General features: G+C 42.2%; 1 protein-coding gene across 3 annotated transcripts in view; it reads right to left on the reverse strand.

Annotated features, from left to right (window-relative positions):
• Window positions 1–1,350: 1,350 nt before the first annotated feature.
• The window catches only part of TOX (thymocyte selection associated high mobility group box), a 306,345-nt gene continuing 284,760 nt past the window's right edge, over window positions 1,351–22,935 (reverse strand). For all 3 annotated transcript variants that reach the window (XM_023248542.2, XM_023248541.2, XM_019822707.3), the window contains 3 exons: window positions 9,929–10,306; window positions 2,824–2,975; window positions 1,351–2,492 (listed from right to left, as the gene is read on the reverse strand). In XM_023248542.2, coding sequence (XP_023104310.1) covers window positions 2,456–2,492; window positions 2,824–2,975; window positions 9,929–10,306 — 567 coding nt within the window. In that variant the 3' untranslated portion in view covers window positions 1,351–2,455. The remainder of the gene's footprint in view (window positions 2,493–2,823; window positions 2,976–9,928; window positions 10,307–22,935) is intronic.

Here is a 22,935-nt window from a genome sequence, read left to right on the forward strand (position 1 = left end):
CCCTACTGCGCCTCATCACTCCTGCCATGAAATTTTTCTTGGGATTTGTCATCTGACTGGGTGTCCTTTAGAGACTGATGGATATCCAGATAGAATACGGTCACTCATGGTAATAATTTTTATTTATGATGTATTTTCTTTTATTTACATTTTTTTTCCTTTTTTTTTTGGTATTGAGTTTTAACACTCTCTCTACCCTGGTTGCACACCTGCTCTAGAAAGGTTGTAAACAACATTGTACTTCTCTGTACAGACTGCCTGACAAAGTCAAAAGGTGGTGGTTCTCATCCCGGTAATCACCTTCTCGGTTTAGACAATGCAAGTGAAAATTTTACTTTATCATAATATAATAAATAAAAGACATTAGGTAATTAGTAGTGCTGGTATATTTCTAAAATACTAAACAGACAAACAATAAACTGTGAACTTAATCACATGAGTCCTTATACAGTTTCAAGACAGGAAAATTAGAGCTCTCGGCTACAGTCATTTTAATAATCACATTGGATCTGCATTATTTATTAGTTATTACATGCTCAAGTGATTCAAGGTTGTACAATGCCTAAAATCATTCCAAAGCAAGCATACCTTTTGGCTTTTTCATTCTGACTGGGTTACACAATGCATCTATTTGTATTTCGTTAAGGTGCTAAGTTAATTTCACACATTCCATGAAAGACGCACCAGCCATCCTCTTGATTCCCAACCAGACTAGCTTTCTTAAAGCAATCCCCTGTCGGGGGGTGATCGGCTAGCTCTTTTTGATGCAAAAGCTCTGCCAACCTTCAGCCAGATTCTCAGTGCTTTTGGTTCCCTAGCAAATCTCTAGTACCCTCAGAATTCTCTGGGAAGACTCAGGAATTCAGGAAACAGAAGTAGCTTGGGGAGGCAGGACAGACAACACGCATCTCCATTTCGAGCAAAAGCTTTCGAATTTGGAATGCTTCCCTTTTCTTTTTTGCTTTCTGGTTACTCACCTTTCATTTGTAGACATATTCCCGACAGTATGCTTCCCCCGTCCTTCCTCCCATCCTTGCGTTAATTCCTAAGTGTTTTCTGGATCTTGTGAGAAGCATGCAGGTTGAGGAATTTTAGTTGATTGGACTGCAGGTGTTTTGTTTTGTTTTTTGTTTTTTTTTGGAGGAGGGGCATTTACAGAATTGACTAAAACCAGCTGAGAACCAAGAAGCAACCCTTTTCGGAGAGAGAACCCATCTGTTTAGTCTTGGAGTTTGTGTGACGTTTGGGGCAATTCTCTGTTATAGCGTACGAAGAAAGGAAGTTCTTAAGTATCAGTTTTTCTGTTTGCGTCAACCAAAGAAATGTAGAAATAAGGATGGGTGACTTTAATTTGCTGCTAAAATGAAAAGTAGGTTTGCTTTTATTCATGTCACTGTAAAAACTAAATAATAAAGTATTCACACCAAGCGTGAATTTTTTTTTTGCCAGCAAAAGTTAAAACATCAAAGAAACCTCTTTCGAATACTAACAAATTTACTTACAAACACCTATATTTATTATTTCATAAATAGGCGCAACAGGTTCCATAAAAAAAGATTAAATACAGACACAGTATGAAGAAACAATAATACAGAGCCATATGTAAAGGTTATAATTTAGCTGTTTCCAATCTGTTTCTGCATCTAATAAAATACCAGGTAAGCATTTGGCAGTTTTATACATAAAAGGACTTAAATGACATTTACTAACCATTACACAAAAAGTGATACAAAAAAGCAATTTTTCTGCAGTACAAAATAAATGTGTTCGCGTTTCCCTTAGCACTAGTTTCTTTTTGTCTGGTCAATGAGACAAAGCCAATTTGTTTTTAAATTAAAATCATTTGGGAATACGTTTTTTTTTCAAATATTTTGAAAATATAGAACTATTAGTTGTTTTAAAAATGAAGTAAAAATATGAATGTTTGCCAATTTAACCCCTATTGTGAAATTAATCAACTGGAAGGAGCCAGTTTCAAAGTACAATTTAGCTACAAAAACATTCACATTTTATACTCTAGGAGAGTGTGACATAGATGCTATTTACAAACTTGCTATGATTGCTACATCAAGCCATTTAAAAAGTCTTTAGTAGTTTCATATAAACACCCATTATGAAAACCAATGGAAAATCCAGGACTTTTTACCCGAGACATCTACAGTTGCTAAGGCAGTTACTATAGCGTAGCACTTCACAGCAAAAAACCAACATAAAATCTGAATGGTCCAAATTTCCTTCAGGGAAGAAGAAAAACAATGTCCAGAAGGGATTAAAAAAATAAGAAAGAAGCATGACTATTTCTTCCAGAGTGGGTGACCCACAAGCTCAAATGGTCCTAAGTGCTTAGCAACTTGGATTTTCTAATAAAATGGAGAACTGCCTTGACTGTACAAAGCAATCCACGGTGAAGAGACTTCCCTGAATTCCTCAGTGGAAAGAAGAGGTGTTCAGACTTTCAGGTGAGGTACAGCGCTTTGTCCCTCTGCATGCCCCTGTGTGAAGAGAAAACAGACACGCCGTGTCTTGTTGGAAGGCTAGTGCTACCGGCGACCGAGGGGGAGGTTCGTCTGTTTGTTCTAGCTTGAGGGATGGGGCTGGGCCCTGGGAAAGTATACAGTTAAACGGGACAGGGATCTCAGTTTTTAAGCCATCTTTCTTCTTCCCGCTGTCTAAAAGATGATCTGGTTAGAGTGGGAGAGAGCCAGATCATCTTTTAGAAAGCGGGAAGAAGAAAGACGGCTCTTGCCCTCTACTCGGGAGCAGGGGACACCAAGCATGCTATGAGAGCTGTCCACCAGCAGGTGGCGATGACCCGCCACTTACCCACTACTGCAGTAGTCGTTATTCCAGTCCACCGGCTGGGCGGGAGGGTTTCTGCACCCAGAACGCACGTACTCCATTGCTTGGGTGACCACTTGTGCAGCTGTGGATGTAGGATTGATTATAGTCTGATAGTCGGGTTGAAGAGTAAATCCCTGAAAGGGAAAGCAAGTCCACAAATAAGGATCAAAGTGCCTTGTTAAGAAGAGGAGGCCGTAAATATTTATCCATTGTTTGCAAACACACTAGGGCCTTCTTGCTGGTGTCTTTGCAAGGGCAAACGTATCCAGAGGGCCCAGAAGAATTAAAACAAAGGTAGAAAAGAAGTGCCCGCAACCCTATTCTTCTTACCTTTCCTTCATTTAACCACGCGTTAGAAAACCTTTAATTACACTCTTGAGCAGATAAATTGAATTGAGGAACAATTTAAAATATGGGGAAGCCAACTCAATCAACACAAAGCAAAAGGGTCCCTCGGTTTATGTTTTCTATCAAACCTAAGGATACATTAATAGTTAATCCCCAGAATATGCAACAGAATCTCTTTTGAAGGATTCAGGCAGCAGGTGGCTGAGTGTTTTATTAGACTACACCTATTCACATATTGTTCTCAAAACCCGTTTTCTTCAATCAGTCACAAAGGGACCATCTGCTTCTTCTTTTATTTGTGCTTCTTTCTCAGCTAAAAAATTTCAACCAAAGCTTTTTAACAGTTGTTGGACTAATATGAGGAAAGAGATTCAAAGCAACTTGGCCATGGAAAACACAGAGAAGGAAAAGTGTAAGACAGAGCAAATATTTTTTAATTGAAAAGTCTATTAGCTGCCAAATAATAATCGACTTCAGGAAGATTCTTCTTAATACACTGGTATGGTGAAGTGTTGACTTTTAATCCTTGCGAAGCTATTAAAAATTCAAGGACAGACTCTCTGAAGTATATAGCTATATCTGGTAAACAAAAAGCATTATACACTAAGATTTATTTTTAGCTTATCTGGTGAATTCAAGAGCAGCATAAGCAAGCTTTGCTGGAAATGACCAAAAAAGCAACTTAATTAATCTCGTGGTTGTCTCTTTCTGCTGCAGATATCATGCATGGTTTTTAACCACTGAAAAATCAAGAGATTTAAAAATGAATCACTCCCTATTTACTTGCAGGGAGCTTTGGAAGGCATAATATTGAGTTTTTACTGTTTTTTTTTTTTTAACTCAGCAGAATGATCAGAGGATTGATTTTTAACTAAGGATATTTCCTTAGACCTTGATTCATGTTTCAGTGTCTCGGGTAAACACTCCAAGTACCTATTATCAAATGTCTTCAATTCTCCATTTTGGTTTTAAGATACTAATTTGTTTTCCATTCCAATGATAAAGACTTCAAGCCAATGTCCACACCAACTCCCACCACAGCCGTAGATGAAAGACAAACCTTTGGATGATTAGAGGCACACCATTAAAAAGCAGAGAATTCAGCCAGCCTGACTACTCGACCTCACACGGACTAAAAGGAACAGAGTATTTTCTCATTTCACAACTGGTTTGTGGACAGTAAGTATGTTTGTGTAGACACCACCTGCAGCTCAAAGCCATCAACATTTTCTAAAATAGGAAGGTGAAAAGTTAAGAGGTATAACTGGATGTTTGTGTCCTTTCCAGGCTGATTTCCTTTCTTTGTCCAGACAGTGCTGTATCTCTCACATGAGGAGTCCCACTGGCTTTGATTAAATGTATTCACTGCATTATGGTCATAGAATCTTGTCTTGATGGGGGTGACCGTCCAGCTTTCTTGACTTCTTTCCTTAGAGTCTAGTATGATACGGGGCAAACAGCAGGACAAAGCTCCTAGAGAGAGGAGCCTTGTGTTGACTTCCATTTTAGCCCCTGTCCTAAGGGCTCTGCCCATGGGGACTTGAGATCAGAGGGTGTTTTCCCTGCTTACTGGATATTCTCAGGGCCTACTCTGTAGTAGTGGCTCAGTAAATCATCTTTTCCAGTAAATAAAATTTAACACAGGCCACCATCGGGAAGGCACGGGGGTGTATAAATGTGTAAATGCCAGGGGCTTTCCTATCATTTTAATGTAAAGTTCTCCATACTGGATTTTGGCACAACCGATAAAACGTAACCTAAAAGTAAACAGGTGTCAAAAAAAGAGCAGTTGAAAATATCTCGAGTTAGTTGAAGGTATGGAAACATAACGAGAGAGCAAAACACAGAAACAAGCCAACTGCCTTCCACCTAAGCCAACACAATCAACAACAGAAATCACCACCGCTTTATTCCCATCCAATGAGAATGGTTCTTCAAGGTTGGGTGAGAGAATATGAGGAGAACGCTCCTCCTCGGGCTATTAGTTTAAGATTAAATGGGTAACTTCAGGTTATAAAACCCAAATTAGGTGTTATCTACGAAGTTCAAAGATTTCAAAGTCAGCCAACCTCCATGCCTCAATTTAAGAAGATCAGTAATATCAAAACGAGCAAGGATCAAGAACAATACAGGCAGAGCCTGGAGTAACATTCTTTTACTTGCTTTCGATTTGGAAAATGAAGCATTCTTCTGAACACTATACAGAGAGATGCTGAAGTTGAACCTAGAGCTAAGTATGTTTTTACTATTGATGTAAATATGAGACAACAATGATGATACACATTTTTGGAAAATGTTTGCTTAGCGGCCTAATTAAACAAGGCTGAATATTTTGCATTTTAATGCTCAAGAGAAAAATCACCAACTGTTTTGTAGCATGCCTGGAATTGTAAATTTCATTTTCTGGTGCCATATTGAAATAAAAATAGAAAACGTGATAAAGATTGATTTGATGTCAGAAGGGACATTTGCTCTTTAATTAGATTTCTGTAGCCCTAGTGGTTTTGTTGTTCTACCAAAGCAAGTCCTAAAAAGCCTGTAGCACAACCGAACAGTGATCCTCATATCCACACTTTACTGGGAACTAATTTCATTTCCTGCCTGTCTGGAGAGGTATTTTCAACAGGCATCAATGTTTTTGTCTTCACAACTGATTTATTCATCAATCTCAATGTGATTTTTTTTTAAACCTTTAAATTACACCCAAATCCTAAAGCAGCTGTTTATTACACGAGGAAATTGAAAATCTGTCTGTGTGATATCATACAAAGATTTTTTCTTAAGGTTATAAAGGAAGTTGACAGATATTAATGATTTTTTTTTCTCGTGACCTCATTCGACAATACAGTGAACAGGAAAAAAAAAAATAAAGGAAGAAAACTGGACCAAAAAAAAGAAAAAAAGAAAAAAAGGCAGGTCCATGGGCTTGGTGTATAAAACATTGTTCTAGGGGGAAAAAAATGAAACTATTTTTCCTGGTGGACTATGTGATTGGTTTTGTAGGATATATTCATTTTCAGAAGGAGAGTGAAATAGGTAAAGTAATACTGAAATACGAGATTATATTAAAAATACGGTAGCCATTAACTTGCTTTCTCTTTCTCTCTTTTTCTTTTCTTTTTTTTTTCTTTTCACATTTGAGTATGTGAACATGGCCCCCACACCCAGGAAGCAAGTCTCTTCAGGATACAGGTGGTTTGGATGGTGAATCGGACAGGTTGAGTTTCATCCGCAACCTGGTTCTACAACTACAGGCTAAAGACCAACTTTGAGAACTTGAACACCGGCCTTGACAGACTGTGGTGATGGTAATAAATTGAGTGACATCAAGGGTGACAGACTTTCTGATCCTGATTTTAGGAGTATCGAGTTGTTGGGGCTGCTGGTCTCCCTACCCTGAAGATCCTATTCCGTTTACCTGCCTGTGACTCTGACCTCAGCCCCCATGCCTCTCCCTCATTCGCCGTGCTCCCCACTGGCCTCCTTCCAGTGTCCTGGACCAGCCGCGCTCCTCCCCAGGCGGGTCCTTCCAGCTCGAGCCTCAGAGCCTCTGTTCCCTGCTTCTGCCCTCTGCTGGTTGTCCCACCTCCACTTTCCACCTTCTGATTCAGAAAGGCTGCTTTCTCCTCTCCCTTCATGGCTGTGTGAGCCCTCCATAGGGGCCTCCCTTACCCACTGCAGCTGAAGGCTCTGCTATTTCTCTACACAGCCCGCAGCTCGAATTCCAGTTCAGTTTTTCTCCCCCCGCAGGATCTTATTACCACCAACACAGCACAACCGCCCCCCAACTCTGATGTCAGCTGCGTGGGGGACCGAGGCCTCATTACCTGTCCTCATTTATCATTCAATTTCCAAAGGCTAGACAGTGCCTGGCACCGGTTAGGGGTTCCATTAATCTTTTTTGAATCAATGAAATAAAAAAACCCCAAACTTCCAAAGAACCGAGATTCTACAAACTAACCTATAATTTCTCCTAATATTTAAACCCTTCCGTTACTCTTTTTTTTTTTTTTAATTGCTCATTTGTTCACCTGCCCATTCAACAATTGTTTCATTTCACCCACCATGATCGAGTCATTGATAAAAGGCATTTTAGTCACTGTAGTCTTTTGGCTATTTACTCTCCGTTTTGGGTGCATGCCATTGTGTCTTCTATTATGAATGTAAATTGAAATCAGGTCCTACGGTCTCAGTAAGAACACTTTTTGAGACACACTAATAGAACTGACTTAAAGATTGATGAACAACGTGCCCAATGTCATCTGTTCTATTTTTTCCTGTTCGGTTCTGACTCCATGTAGAAAGACAAATCTCCTGCGTTTTCACATGTGGCCCTTATGTAGTTCTGAGATGTTTGAAAACTACTCAGGATCACAGCTAGCTCATCCGAGGTGTTTGTATACATGCAAAAAGGAACCATCTGAGTGGGTAAGTCAGAAAAAAGGGTGTCTTCTCTAAACAGAGCTGTAGCCCTCACCTTGGTGGAGGGGACTGTGCTTTCTCTCTCTCTCTTTCTCCGAGAAGAAACTGACCTGCAGTAGAGCATCATGAGCAGGACGTGAGCCCTCAGCCAGGCAGCACCTTTGGCAGGAGTCAACCCAAGGACGCAAGGTCGTGTTCCTCAAACCATTCATTCTTTACGCAAACCCCACTGGCTCATTAAAATGCAAGGGCACCCAAGGGTAGCCCTTCTATTGTGAGTGATGACTGATAGAAAGAGTGGAAATTTGACCTTATGAATGTCACTTGACAGTCACAGACACCGCTGTGGACAAGTATGATGGTGGGAGTTGGCTTTTCCCCAGTCTTCTTCCCTAGTGAATCAAAGACTACATTCTTGAACATGGGTAATAAACCATCAGAGCTTTCTCAGTATCTTTGGCTGAGGGATCAGGGAAGACTTCAGTAGAGAGGTGAGTCCATTTGCTATTACCATTTTAATCTGAGAACGAACTAGAATTTAAAGACTCTCCAAATTCTTAGGAGACACAGGCTTTCTAATACAAAACCGGTAATAGTCTATAAGAATGATTAAGAGTGAGGCGTGCCTGGGTGGCTCAGTCAGTTGAGTTTCTGGCTTTGGCTCAGGTCATGATCTCGCAGTTTGTGAGTTCCAGCCCTGCATCAGGCCCCTGCTGTCAGGACAGAGCCCCCACCAATCAATCTCTCCCCTCTCATGCTCTCTCTCTCTCAAAAATAAATTAAAACGAAAACATTAAAAAAAAAAAGAATGATTAAGAGTGAGAGGCAGCAGGCCTAGCATTTAAGAATCCGGGCTGTGGGGCGCCTGGGTGGCTCAGTCGGTTAAGCGTCCGACTTCGGCTCAGGTCATGATCTCGCGGTCCGTGGGTTTGAGCCCCGCGTCGGGCTCTGTGCTGACAGCTCAGAGCCTGGAGCCTGTTTCAGATTCTGTGTCTCCCTCTTTCTCTGACCCTCCCCTGTTCATGCTCTCTCTGTCTCTCTGTCTCAAAAATAAATGAACGTTAAAAAAAAAAAATTAAAAAAAAAAAAAAGAACCTGGGCTGTGATTTCTGAACAGAACCGGGTTTGAATTCAATTCTAGCACCAACATTATGGGCATATTACTTAACTCTGCCAAGCTTGAGTTTCCTTGCTTATAAAATGAAGATAATGCTAGTTCCTGCACTATAAATTTTCTGAAATTAAGGATAAGTTAAGGCAATATATTAAGGTTTGCTATTGTCAGCTCTCAGGAATCCGAATATATAATCATAATAATAAAAATAAATTTGGGGCTACATATATTTGATTCTTCTTCCTGTCTCCTCTCCACCCTACTCTGGTCTGACTGTGGACTCAAATTCCACAGAGGAATCAATTCTATAGATATCAATTCCAGATATCAATTCTATAAGAAGCCTGAGTTCACATAATTAGTTATTGCTTTGGAAACTATAATAGAGTCATTGGCTTATAAAAGCGCTAGCTGAATTTGATGTGATTTGTAGTTTTTACCTTGGTCTGTATTTTCAAAGCAAGTTTTCAGGATTCTTGAATGCTTTATATTTAGTTTCATTTGTACCATTTGATCCTCATTTTAAAATTTTCCAATAACACCAAATCCTAGAGGCACACTTGATTTCAAAGAAAAGTCAAGCTAAGATTGCACACAAGCGGGTTCAACAATTGGGGGAGTAGGCAGAGAGGCTTTCAAACTTCCTGTGTTTTCTGATTTATGCAGCAGCCACATACCCATTTTTAAATAAAACACTGGTTGAAACTTTCATTTCTTCGTACTTTTAAGGTTGTGCCAATTTGATATTTCCGAATATCGAAAGACGGTGGGTCTGATTTCGTTTTGCAGCATTCGTTGGCCTCAACAGGCATACCCATCGAGACTTTCCAAACAATTTTTTTAAAGGTAGATTCCTCAGTCCCCAAGAAATCTTTAACAGTGTTTGGCATCTCAAAATTATAAACGTACTTTACTCAAGAAGCAGAAAACAAGGAGGGTGATTAGAAGTGCGATTTCTAGAGACGTGGTCGGAAGCCGGGGGGTGATCATGGAATGAAGCCACGATCCATTGTTGTGAGCATGTAATGCTGCCCAAACTCACCGCCTATAAGTTATATTTTTCAGAAATTGGTCGAATACCTTCCATTTTCTCTCCATTCAACAGAACGGAACACACATGCCCCCCTACCCCTTTCGCTGGATGGACAGACCCCCACCCCCCAGCACTTCGGAACAAGGGGAGCCCGGGGTGTGGGCACCTACCTGCTGCATGGTCGGTGAGTGTAAGGCCTGCATGGGGAGCTGGTTCCCAAGGGGCTGCTGCATGGTGAGTGGCTGGGGCGGCTGCATGTTGAGATGCTGGTGAAGAGGTGGACTGATCTGGAGGGGAGGAGGGGGGGACACGGCCATGTTTGCTATAGAGACAGTCACTGGCATTTGGTTATTCGGCTTGGGGGCTATGCTCCTTGGGAGACTGGGATGCATGGCAGTTAGGTGAGGATTCATTCCTGGTTGTTGGTGGTAGTGGGAACTTAGGTACAGAGCTGAGTGGGCCTGGCTGGGCCCATGGAACACTGACGGCTTTGAGTTGATCAGCTGAGGAGGTTGAGAGGTCTTGACGTCAACAGGTTCACTGTAGCTCTGTGGAGGAAACAGACAAGAGCGGAGTTCAGAGACGGGTACGCGGGGTGTTGATTTCCATTAGCAAGACGCTCTGTGAGTGCATTCGGGAACTTCCACGTGAATCAACACCTGTTACTATGCTTGAAAAAAAATTCTTTTTAATGTGTATTTATTTTTGAGACGGAGCGCAAGCAGGGCAGGGGCAGAGAGAGGGGGCCAGAGGACCCTAAGTGGGCTCTGTGCTGACAGCAGTGAGCCCTGGGTGGGGCTCGAACTTGTGCACCGCGAGATCATGCCCTGAGCCAAAGTTGGATGCACAGCCGACTGAACTACCCAGGTGCCCCAACACCTGTTACTATTCTTGACTCTTAATCTAGTTTGTAATGTGATTTATGCAAGACTGAGCTTAATCTTCCTCTTTGTGGAATCTAAAACAATCTCCGGTGACATTTTTTTTTTCCTTTGCCTAAATGCAAGCTCTAAGTTGGTGACTTTTCTCATCACGCAAACAAAGAGAAAGATGAGGGGCAGGATGGATGTCATCAGTGCCCTAATAGAAAATACGAGCAGAGCTCACTTGGAAAGTAATTCAGTTCTGGACTTCTTCCATTGATTGTATGTTTCATTTTTTTATTTTTCTCTTTTATATTCTTAAGAAGCCTTGGCCTAGATATTTGCACAAAGAAAACAAAGCTGGGTGATGGAAATGAAAACGGGAAAAGGAGTTCTAAAATACCTTTCTGAGTTCATATAAAGCCACATTAATATAGCTTCTAAGTAACCACAGAACTCATCTTGATTTTTAAAAGAAGTTTGTGATGAATTGTCCCCCTTAATGAACTGGATAAAAATAATCTCTCTTAGAAATTTTTGACTCCATTATAAATTAATGTAATTTTGCCCTAATTTTTTTATACCTTCATAAAGCCATTCCCTAATAATCTTTTCATTGACTTAAAAACTAGACCTACTGGTGGGAGCTGCAAAGAATCAAGAATTAACCCCGAAGCGTTTCCTCTTGGGCAAACCTACCTCCTACTTTTGCGGAGAGGAAGAGGCTGATAAAACAAATGGGGAAAAGTAAAACCAGCTGGGGAAGAAAAATGCTACCGCGTCCTGGAGAAAAAAGTTGTTTTGTCAACACAATGTCTTGATGTTGCAAATATACTTATTCTGCAACCTTGAGATCACGCTTACTCCATTTACGGGTCAAACGAGTTCCTGTTAGGGTCAGTGAGGCAGGGTCCTTCCGAATCCCACAACACGCAGCACCACCAGTGGACCAGCACGTTAGGGACACTGGTCGTCATGCAGGGTGGCGCGAAACGCCACGTGGGAATTTCATTTCACAAGACAGCCTATACCACTGCTCGCAGCGCAACTCATTTCCCCCCATTAATGTAGGGAAATTAAATGCACACCACAACGAGAACCGTGCTGCATATGTGTGCAGACTCGAGGACGGTCCGTGGGGGGAATGAAAGGCCAGAGCCACATATTCTCTCCAGAGAAAGGACACAACCGACACCTGTGAAAAATACAAACCATGGAAACCTGGGGTCCCGGGAGGCTCGGAATTCTCCATGTAGAGTGCACAGTCAGGTGCCCCCCCCAAGAATTCGAGCCCCTCCAAGAGTCCTCTCATAATATTGATCACTGTGTCCATATTGATGCTGCTTATGAAATACGAACAGACATTCAGACTCCCTGTCTTCGGTGTTAATATTTAAAAAGTCAAGAATCGTTCACCAAAAATTTTCAAGGGGCGCCTTTAGACGAAAGCTTTGTTAAATGCGGTCCCTAAAAGGCGTTTTCGGTTTAAAAAAAAAAAAAAACGAGAAAAAACACGTAGGTAGGGTTTTTTTTTGTTTTTCACTTCTGCTTAAAAATTTGTATCGTTGATGTGCAGAGTAGTGAATAATTCAAAGAAAAGGTCGAACGGGTTAATTCAGGCTGCGTAAACAGTGACTAGTTCTACATCAGAATAACATGTACTGCAGCAATAGGCCTCAAAACTCATTCCACATATGCCAAGAAGATTATGTGTTTACGGTGTGCTTGTGTGGTTAAGTCATCCGGGCAGTGGTTTCATTGTGTGTCATTGCCTCTTCCTCAGTCTACCGTAGAAGGGCTAATTTCATCCGTAGTCACATACTCCATCGACTTCCTCCAGGAAGAGAACTCTTACACATGATAGGCGTCTATAAAATTTAACACACGTGAGTGGGTCTTTATTTCTTGCTTTATGGATGGTTTTAATCTAAATAGAAGAAAAAGAAACTCACGTTTCTCCTGGTATCAAAACTATGGAATCTACGTATTGTAAAATGTTTTCATTTTTATTTCTGTGGCCAATAATCACCTCGTTATCAAGTGATAGGGCCCACGCATAGATACGTAGCCTGAACGCGTACGCGCCCGCGTGTGCCCGAAACCAAATGCACACCGGAGCGTAGGACATGTTGCTCAGACATCATCAGATATTCACTCCGGGAATTACAATAGTGGAAGTAAGTCCGTACATTTGTGAAATTGAACAAACTTCAAGAAATAAACTTTGCTACACATAGAACAGGAATGCCTCACCCTGGTAAGCACGGATGCTGAGGCAGCAGCGGGGCCGGCTTCGTGGGCCGGTAGCTGGTCCTGCTAAGCAGTTCTGGGTACTATACCCACTTCGCCCCTTGACACATGCAGTTGCCAAGTCTTATTTGGGGAAAAGTAAGTGTCTTATAAAAAGCAAGGTTCCGGGGCGCCTGGGTGGCTCAGTCAGTTAAGCGTCCGACTCTCGGTTTCGGCTCGGGTCCTGATTTCACGGTTTGTGGGTTCGAGCCCCGAGTCCGGCTCTGCACAGATGGTGCTGAGCTGCTTGGGATTCTCTCTCTCCCTCTCTCTCTACCCCTCCCCCACTTGCACTGTCTCTGTCTCTCTCAAAATGAAATAAACTTAAAAAAAAAACCTTAAACAAACAAGGTTCCATGATCAATAAGGGAACGAGTGCGTGCCTTCTCAGAGCCTTCAGAATGCTAATGTATATTGTGAATCTCCAACTGAGAGCCACAGAAACCTTCTTTTCTCAGTGGGTCATTTCATGAGAATAGTGTTCAATGGAAAACATTGGTTCAGAGGAACGAATAAATTACACATACGTATTTAAAATGGCAAATAGAACTGTATTTCAATTTAGATAGTCACTTCTTGCCTGAAATTTAAACTAATTTTTGTTGCCTCAAAACGCTTACTTGAATTCCATAATCCAGGTATATTATATTACACTAATCCATAATTTCATGTTTCCCGGAACACGATGTGCATGGTGAGTTTCACATTCTAGGTTAAGGATAGTGACACAATTTCTAGAATAAATTAGAAAGCTGGTGGCTTTCTAATTACAGCCCAGAAGAGCTACGGAATGTACTGGTTTTCTTCAATAGGAAAAGCAAAATTAACAATGAACCGAATTCTCCTGAACTGCACCTTCTCTTAAAAAGTTTATTTATTTATTGGGGGGGGGGGTGGCTAGGGGCAGAGACAGAGGGAGAGAGAGAATCCCAAGCAGGCTCTGTGCTGTCGGCGCCAAGCCCAACGCAGGTCGATCCCGCAAACCGTGAGATCATGACCTGAACTGAAATCAAGAGTCGGAGACTTAACGGACTGAGCCACACAGGCGCCGCCCCTCAGCCTTTCGAATAACAGCATGTGGTCCACCATATAGAGAGAGGACAGAAAGACAGATTCAGAGAGGACGATCTACAGCCCTCGGTACATAGAAACAGAGTCCAACCTAATTGGAGACACTTTTTGCCAACCTCGTGAAGACTGGCTTCTCATGGTAATTAAACACAACATTTTGTCTCCCCAGCCATTTATCTGTCATTTATCTTCTCCACACTAAGGCATGTAAAGATCAGCAATGCTAAACCTATTTTGAAATAGTGCTTTTCATCCCTAGATGAAAATCATCTCTCTCTGGGCAAACAAATGAGACGGGTTCCCCAAAAGGATGAGCCAGGCAACACTTGAAACGTAATTTTTAATATGGAGGGAGGAAGAATTTTGAGCAGTTCTATGTTTTGCCTCTGCTTTCTGAATTGTCCAATGTGAGAAGATGGGTAATGCGTCTAGTGTCCGATGTGTAGCCACGTGCCTACGCATGATGGGCGCTCCAGTGGAGGCTCTCTGCCTGTATTCGCTCTTTAGGACAATGTCCTGCATCATCAAGAAAGGCATCTCTGACCCCCAGAAGATCAGATCAGTCTTTTCCGCTCTCTTCTCTGCTGTCAGCATGAACCATACCCTTCTTGAAGTGACGAGCAATTATAACCCTCTGTCCTTTGGTTATGTACCCTTCCCTTAAATTTTTTTTTAAGTTTATTCATTTTGAGAGAGAGAGAGAGAGAGAGAGAGAGAGAGAGAGAGAGTGCAGGGCAGGGGCAGAGAGAGATGGAGACACAGAATGCGAAGGAGGCTCCAGGCTCCGAGCTGTCAGCACAGAGCCCCGACGTGGGGCTCGAACTCACGAACCACAAGATCGTGACTTGAGCTGAAGTTGGACGCTCAACCGACTGAGCCACCCTGGCGCCCCCCCCCCCCCGCCCCCGTACCCTGCCCTTTATTCCCCACTGTGGTGGGTGGCGGGCCAGAAGGAAGCTGTGTTCCACTTACATTTAGAGAATTTGTATCTTTATGTAAAGGTCCACTCATTTAGATGGGGAAAAAAACCTGTTTCTAGCTTCACTTCTGATTCTTCTTCTTTTTTTTTTTTAAATATTCATTTATTTTGAGAGAGAGAGAACGACAGAAAGAGGGAGTGGGGGAGGGGCATGGAGTGAGGGAGAGAATCCAAAGCAGGTTCCACACTGTCAGCATGGAGCCCGATGCAGAGCTCAATCCCACGAGCGAGGAGATCATGACCTAAGCTGAAATCAAGAACTGGACGCTTAACCGACTGAGCCCCCCAGGGGCCCCTTTGCTTCTGATTAACTGTTATTCAGACGAATACAACCAAGTGTCTATTAATTACAGAGCTCTTTTACTGCTTTGGAAGATAGGTAGTAGAATAAGTTCGTTTCCCACAGCCAAGTGCCATGAATTCATAATCTGATTAAATGGGAAGACGAAGAAATCATAAATTTCATCTACTCTGTCATGTTCTTCTAATTAAACTGAGAGAGCAAGGCTACAATTTTGCAAATCAGTTAGATTGTTTATAAAGGGCTCTATACCTACCATTCCTAAATCCGAACTGTTTTCCCATACAAACTAAATAACTTAAATTTGCTTCCATTTTCAAACACACTAACCACTTTTCTTTAGCGGTATGTGGTTTGGGTAGGTCACAGGGCAAATGTGATTTTACCACTGTATACACAACTGAAAATCAACCCTTAAATCTGACATTTTCATGAGAGGAACGTGTTTTTGCTCTTAATTTCTGAGTAAGTTCTATTCCTTCTTTGATTTTAGACCACTGATTCTGAAAGATGTTTTCCATCAGCAAAATGAGTGTGTGTGTGTGTGTGTGTGTGTGTGTGTGTGTGTGTGTGAACAGAGACCTTTTGGGTCTTCTCAGTAGAATCTTCCACAAGGGATACAACTCTATAAACCTTAAGATACTTCTTATTAACCACGTTGTTGATTCCTGAGATAGTTTCAATTTCATTTATTTTGTACAAAGCAGATAATACTGCACAGTGTATAAATGCCCCCATTCTGGGATGATAAGTGTTATAGAAACGAGAAACTGACAAAGCAATTGTTATTTAAAATAGCAAAGTATAAACACAAGACATAAAACTCAGTGGAAGCAACAATATAGGAGTTGTTGAACCAAATCAGATTAATAGTCCATCTAATTTGATTCTTGTTTTCAGCACTGACCAATACTTGATGCACTGGAAATTAAACAGGATTTATGCACCTACTCAATTGTGCATTGTTACTTTTGAAAGGAAAATTCTTCCTGGTCCTTGCAGGTGATTAACTTACACCCTGAAGCGTGAGATTTTATTATCTTTAAATCACGATCTGGGCTTACAGAGCTGCAAATTTTATGTTAACGGTCATAAAATAATCCATCCCATTGTCAAATTCAGACCCAGCGTTTGTCTCAATAGCTCTCCATGGCATGAATTCTAGAAGTTATTTCAAACGAAAGAAATCATTCCTTGTGAATTTATTATCCTTCTGTTGAACTGAGTGTTGTTGTGGCTCTTTACTATTATTGGTCATGGCAACAGAGAACTGTCCTAATTTGATTCAATGTTGTCCTCCACTCTATATTTTTATAAAAAGCTTCCGTTGTCCGCTGTACAAGGTAGAAACGAAATCTCCTATCTGATGTGTGGCCTTAAAGTCATGACTCAGATTACTGTTATTTAACATACCAGAGAACCCATTCATTCAAATGTCTCCTTCCAGGCTGGCATTTCTAAGAAGCCGTATGCATATCCCAAACAATGCTGCTCTTACTTGGAATATTTGGGAATTCCCCTACTGGAATTCTCTTCAGAGCCAGTGGGACCCTGTTTTACATATCCTCAGACAACTCTTTGTCTTTCGATGGGGAATTTGATTTTCGGAAACAGCTAATCGTCACTCGAAGCCAAGTCTGTGGGTTAGATCTGGGTGATGTTTGGGGCAAAGAATGAGGTGTGAAAACAATGTAACAAGATTGATTTTCTAACGTGGCTCATACACTTTTCTTGACTGCAGTTCTCAAAGACCAGTTTCAAAAATCTTTTGAATTCTGGGAGCAATAATAAAAGAAGTTTGTAGCCTCCCAAAGTGACTACTTTGAATGCAACACTCATTTTGGGAATATAAATTCTGGTCTAGGTGGTAAAATGAAACTAGTTCCATTGCTTTAAAGTTAGACATTATTTTCAACATAATAATTCAGACCCAGGTCTAGGAATTCCCAAGTCTATGGAAAATCTATATACCCTTAAGCTTTACTTAATGGCCCAACCCAAAATGACCTTAAATGGCATGTTCAAACCAGGGAGCTCTAGCCTTCATAATCGTATATATTATTGGTCGTCAAACTATTAGTCTCCCCTGAGTAACAGCTCATAAAGACCATTTCAATTAGGAAAGCTGGCTAGATGGGCTTTTAAAATATCTCCATCATTTCTTATATTTATAAAAGGATGTCTCCATGAAGCAAATTTTTCTTATGTTAAGGTCACTTTTAAAATTCCCTTATGGAGGGGCGCCTGGGCGACTCAGTCAGCTAAGCGTCCGACTTCAGCTCGGGTCATAATCTCACAGCATATGAGTTCAAGGCCCGCGTCAGGCTCTGTGCTGACAGCTCAGAGCCTCGAGCCTATGTCACATTCTGTGTCTCCCTTTCTCTCTGCCCTCCCCCATGCGCACTCTGCCTTTCTCTCTCTCTCTCTCTCTCTCTCAAAAAAAAAAAATTAAAATTCCTTTATGTCAAAGCAGCCTTGCAGACAAACTGAAAATCTGGTGCAGCCGAATTTTCTATCACACACAAACTCTGCACACCTACCAATACATGGAAAATAAAATTGACAATAATAATAATAATAATGAATGGCTGGTGTTTATTCAGCGCTTCTTGTGTTCAGGCTCCTGAATCATGGCATTTATACAGTGTTTCTATATAAACAGGGAAGCCCTGCGATGTAGGTCCTGCTGTCTGTCTTCTCCGCTTAGCAGGTGAGTAAATTGAGAAGTAGCCGAGCAGCGTGCATGAAGATCTGAAGTCAGAGGTGGGAAGCCTGGAATCTGAACCCACACCTACTTGCGCCCAGGCCTTGTGGACTTTGCTGCCCTCTCTCTCAGTGGGAGGCTGGAGGCACTTTAAAGAACCCCGAACAGATTTTCCGCGATGCTCCATGCCTTAGAGCGCTTCTCCCATCCTCATTTATAAACCTTTGCTTCGTGCCTTTAAAAGAAATTATGTGCCCAGCCCGTTCAAGAGTTTAGTAAGGCCTTGCTCAGATCGAATTCCTCCAGTCTGAAACGCTGTCTGTTTCCCGTTCTAGAGTCACAGAAAACGGGGGCACAGGTAATCAGAGTCCTGGGTCTAATGCCCGTCATGGGCTTGGACAGGCCTGCGTCTTTGTTTTTCAGGCTTAGGAATTTCCAATGCTCTCTTCTCAGCTACTGCCTTCCGCCCCTTTACCTTTCAGTCACGTTCATGACTTTTTCGTCTGAAATGTCTTCAGTTTCCCCTCCTTTAAATTATAGAGCCCAAAATGGCATAAGTTATTCCAGGGTCTGACCGGTGTCGTTTTTGCAACACTCTGTGCTCCCGTTCACGCCTTCGATCCCAGGGTTCTTGCACGGCAGAATCGCCCCCGGCTGGGTCCGTCACCGGTCCATGGGACCAGGTGAAGCAGGTGCAGGGACAGCTGGAAAAGCCTGATATGGAGCAAAGCTTCCCAAACACTCTGTGGGCCCTAGATTCCCCTGAGGGTCTCTGTCCAGTCCCTGGGGTGCGGGTTAGTGGGGGGGGGGTGGGAGTCGGCAGCCTTTTAAACCTTGTACCACCACCCCACCTCAGTTAAGTCATTGCAGCTTTACTCTCAGCTGTCTACTACGTAAGAGCTGGCATACAGTTTTCTTGGGGGATGACAAGAGGTTGTAGTTCTAGAAGCACAAATATTTGACAATCACTCAGGATGGAAAACGCCTAGAAGCCTTCGAACGAGACGGCGAAGCGACTGAGGACGGTCTGCCCCTGCCAGCCTCTCGTCTCTGTGGGCGGATCATTTAATCTCTCTGCCTAGAGACCATCTAGAAAATGGGCTAAATATTATCTTGTAGGTTGTTAGGAGAAGGATGAGTAGGAACACCTGGAAAACGCCTGGCCTCATATGGGACACACAGAAGCTACTCGACAGCAAGACGCCTTTTGTATTTGTGTTATGACCGGAAAAGATTCCGTATCTTGCTGACGATGTGTCCGTGTTATCGTTCTGAAGTATGAAGGCTAGAATATTTATTTACCACGACTGAGTGCTTTTATTTTTGGTAGATGTCAATTTTATTCCGGCCCAGAGTCATGATAATTAATATGCCGGATTGGAAGGTATATAGTATATTTAAGCTGGAACATAGTAATTGGGAGGACCGTCGCTCATCCTAGGACTCCGTTTTCATAGGTGGAGCCAGTGTTAACTGGCTGTTTCTATTTTTGATTATGTTCCATAAGAAGCAGCTAACTTTAGAACACAGTCTTCAAGCCTTTCAAGTACGGGGACACATGTCACTCTGATCTGTGTTCATCTTTGCGCTCTCAGCACCAAGGCTTGTGCCTGACGTGGAGCAGGTCTTGTGCAGCCCTGGGTGGGCCTTTGACTTTGGCTGCAAAGTAGCAAGGACAAGAGATATTGGTCGAGGGGAGCGAACCCCTCTCTGGTGAAGTGAGTGGACTGCAGTGAGAACACGTACCAAAATGCGTAGCTAGGGAGGGGTTAATAACACTTGCCCACGAGAACATAGACAATAAACACGATGCTGTGGTTGATGTAGTTCGTCCTTGACAACGATGACGTTAGAAGTGAGGAGGTCAACGCTGTGCCATGACTCGTGGGGAAGGAGGTGGTTGAAGGGAGCAGGTCAAGCATATACTGCTGGGCCCAGAGCAGGGACTGAGGACGGTAAAGGTCAACTCTGGGCTTGGGCAACTTGTTGCCTACGTGATACTTTTCCTCTTCAGTGAAATGTTTACGGTCGAGCATCCTTTGAGGGATAAGGTATGGGGGTTGAGAGAACACGTCTGCATAAAGTGATGTTTTAAAACTCTAAATCTGATCGCCCGTCCTCTACGGACGCCCCTTCGGTGGCTTCCTTCTGTACTGAGAATAAAATCTAGCTCCTTTCAGTGTTCTGCAAGGTCTCCGTGATTCAGCCCCTGTCTGTCTTCCTGGCTTCACCCCAAACCGTGCTTCCTCTCTTCATTCAGCTCCAGCCACGCTGACCTCTGACTTCAATTAAAAGAGACATTTCTGTCCCCGGGAGGCTTTGGGCTTGCTGTCCTGCGGCCTGGTGGGTTCTCCCTCAGGCTCTCTCTGTCTTGCAAGTCCCTGGTCTTCCTTTAGCTCTGCAAGGTTCCCTCTTCAAAGAGGGCTTTGTAGACCACCCTATCCAGTCCCTTCCTTTATTTCCGTCCGAATGCTTAGATTCTCCAAGATCTTGGTCATTCATTAGTTTACATTTTCGCTATTGGTCTCCCGGACAAGAGGTAAAAGCTTCTTAAGTTCAGGGGATATATCTGCCTACTCTCCACTGCGCCCTCAGAGCCTGGCACGGTGCTCGGCCCAGACCACATGCCCAGGGAAATTTGCCAAATGAATACATGAATGAGGGAATGGGGACAAACAGAGCTCGGCTGTGGTTACTTGGAATTGTGACTATTATTATCATGTGGCATTTTATGATTGTACCTTTAGATCTTTCAGAATAGGGAAATAATTTATAATATGTAAAAAAGTTATAACACTGAAAAAGTGTACCTGTGCATACGAATGGCTATTATTTTTCCTTGTCACCACTTAAAATGGAGAAGAAATGGTTTTTTACGTGTCTGTGTACAATGGGAAGGTAGGTTGGTAAATTTCCCGTACGTGCCTGCAAGGTTACATTGCAAATATCCACTCACGTGTAACATCAGAGAGCCATTCCTTCTAACCTGGAGAGGGTATTTGTAATTTTGCTGCAATTTGTATACGCACAATAGATAGTTGTACATAAACAGACATTCAACCGTTCCAGCAAAATTCCTACCGCCAAAGAGAAAACACACACACACACAGACACAAAAACGTCACAGTAAGCTGTAAAAAAAGTGCTTGGTTTTTTAAATGTAGAAATGGCAATTCGCAGCGTTTATATAAATTGCCGTATACTGAGGGTTGCAGCTCTGAGAATGAACAGTAGGAAAAGTTGCAGTGATGAGCAAATCTGAGGACACTTGTTTTGAAAGTAAAGGCTTAGTCAGTATTATGGCATTCTAGCAATCTGCATAACATTAACCAGAGCGCTTTGTATTGGGATTGAGACTTTATGTATTGATTTTCTCCTATGTAAGATGCTCTGACTAGAATTCTATTTAACATCCTCAAAAAGAAACTTAACTTAGGTGAAATAAGGAGAATTCATTTTTTTTCAAAGTCCCTCTTACGTGTGGGGCATATTAATCTAAATAATATCAACATGACTATTTCATCCAATGGCTGGATGGATCCACTAATTTGTAACTTCTCTTTTTTTGCTATTGGATCTAATATTTTGCACCTCATTTTTTGGCTATAATTTCACGCACATTCTGTGAATCTATAAATATACAGAAGTGGGAGATGGGATCAGCAGAAAATATAAATACCTTCAAAAGGAGTGAGATAAACTAGGAAGTATGAGATCCATAGTGAGAGAGTACAGGAGAGCTGGAAATTTTAAGGTTAAATAACAAATAGTTCACTTTTCCAAAGAAGACATCCAGATGGCCAACAGACACATGAAATGATGCTCAACGTCACTCCTCGTCAGGGAAGTACAAATCAAAACCACACTGAGATACCACCTCACGCCAATCAGAGTGGCTGAAATGAACAAATCAGGAGACTATAGATGCTGGAGGGGATGTGGAGAAACGGGAACCCTCTTGCACTGTTGGTGGGAAGGCAACCTGGTGCAGCCACTCTGGAAAACAGTGTGGATGTTCCTCAAAAAATTAAAAATAGATCTACCTTATGACTCAGCAATAGCACTGGTAGGAATTTACCCAAGGGATCCGGGAGTGCTGATGCATAGGGGCACTTGTACCCCAGTGTTTATAGCAGCACTTTCAACAAGAGACACATTATGGAAGAGCCACATTCATCAGCTGATGAATGGATAAAGAAGATGTGGTTTAGATACACAACGGAATACTACTTGGCAACGAGAAAGAATGAAATCTGGCCATTGGCAGCAATGTGGATGGAACTGGAGGGTATTATGCTAAGTGAAATAAGTCAGGCAGAGAAAGACAGATACCATATGTTTTCACTCCTATGTGGAGCCTGAGAAACTTACCAGAAGACCAGGGGCGAGGAGAAGGGGGAAAAAAAGTTACAGAGAGGGAGGGAGGCAAACCATAAGAGACTCTTAAATACACTGAGGGTTGTATTGAGGGTTGAGGGGGGTGGGGGAGAGGGGAAAATGGGCGATGGGCATTGAGGAGGGCACTTGTTGGGATGAGCACTGGGTGTTGTATGGAAGCCAATTTGACAATAAATTATATTTAAAAAAACCCCAAAAGGCAAAAAACAAGCACCCCCCCCAAATAGTTGAGCTTTCCCACAATGTCATACCTTTAGAATGTGAAAAACAGAGTTGCCTTAGAACAAGAGTGGAATGAAATTTCTTACGCATTTGTTTTTTGCATTCTCCTTCGTTTTCTGCATCAGTGTATTCAGTAGATATTTTCCCCGATGAAAGACTAATTTATACAATTGCTTTAGAGCTGTGGGAAGGGGGTGGATATTTGTGGATGAAAGAGTTTTTGTAGGTGAATGGAAGGAAGGCCGGAGCCCCAAGCCACACTGCGCCAAGTAATAGTCAAATTTGGACTTGCTATGACATCCTGTCCAATGCTTACAGATTCAGTCCCATCTCTCTGAGGTGACCTGCCT

This window comes from Felis catus, chromosome F2 (assembly GCF_018350175.1).
Source record: "Felis catus isolate Fca126 chromosome F2, F.catus_Fca126_mat1.0, whole genome shotgun sequence".
Classification (NCBI taxonomy): Eukaryota; Metazoa; Chordata; class Mammalia; order Carnivora; family Felidae; genus Felis; species Felis catus.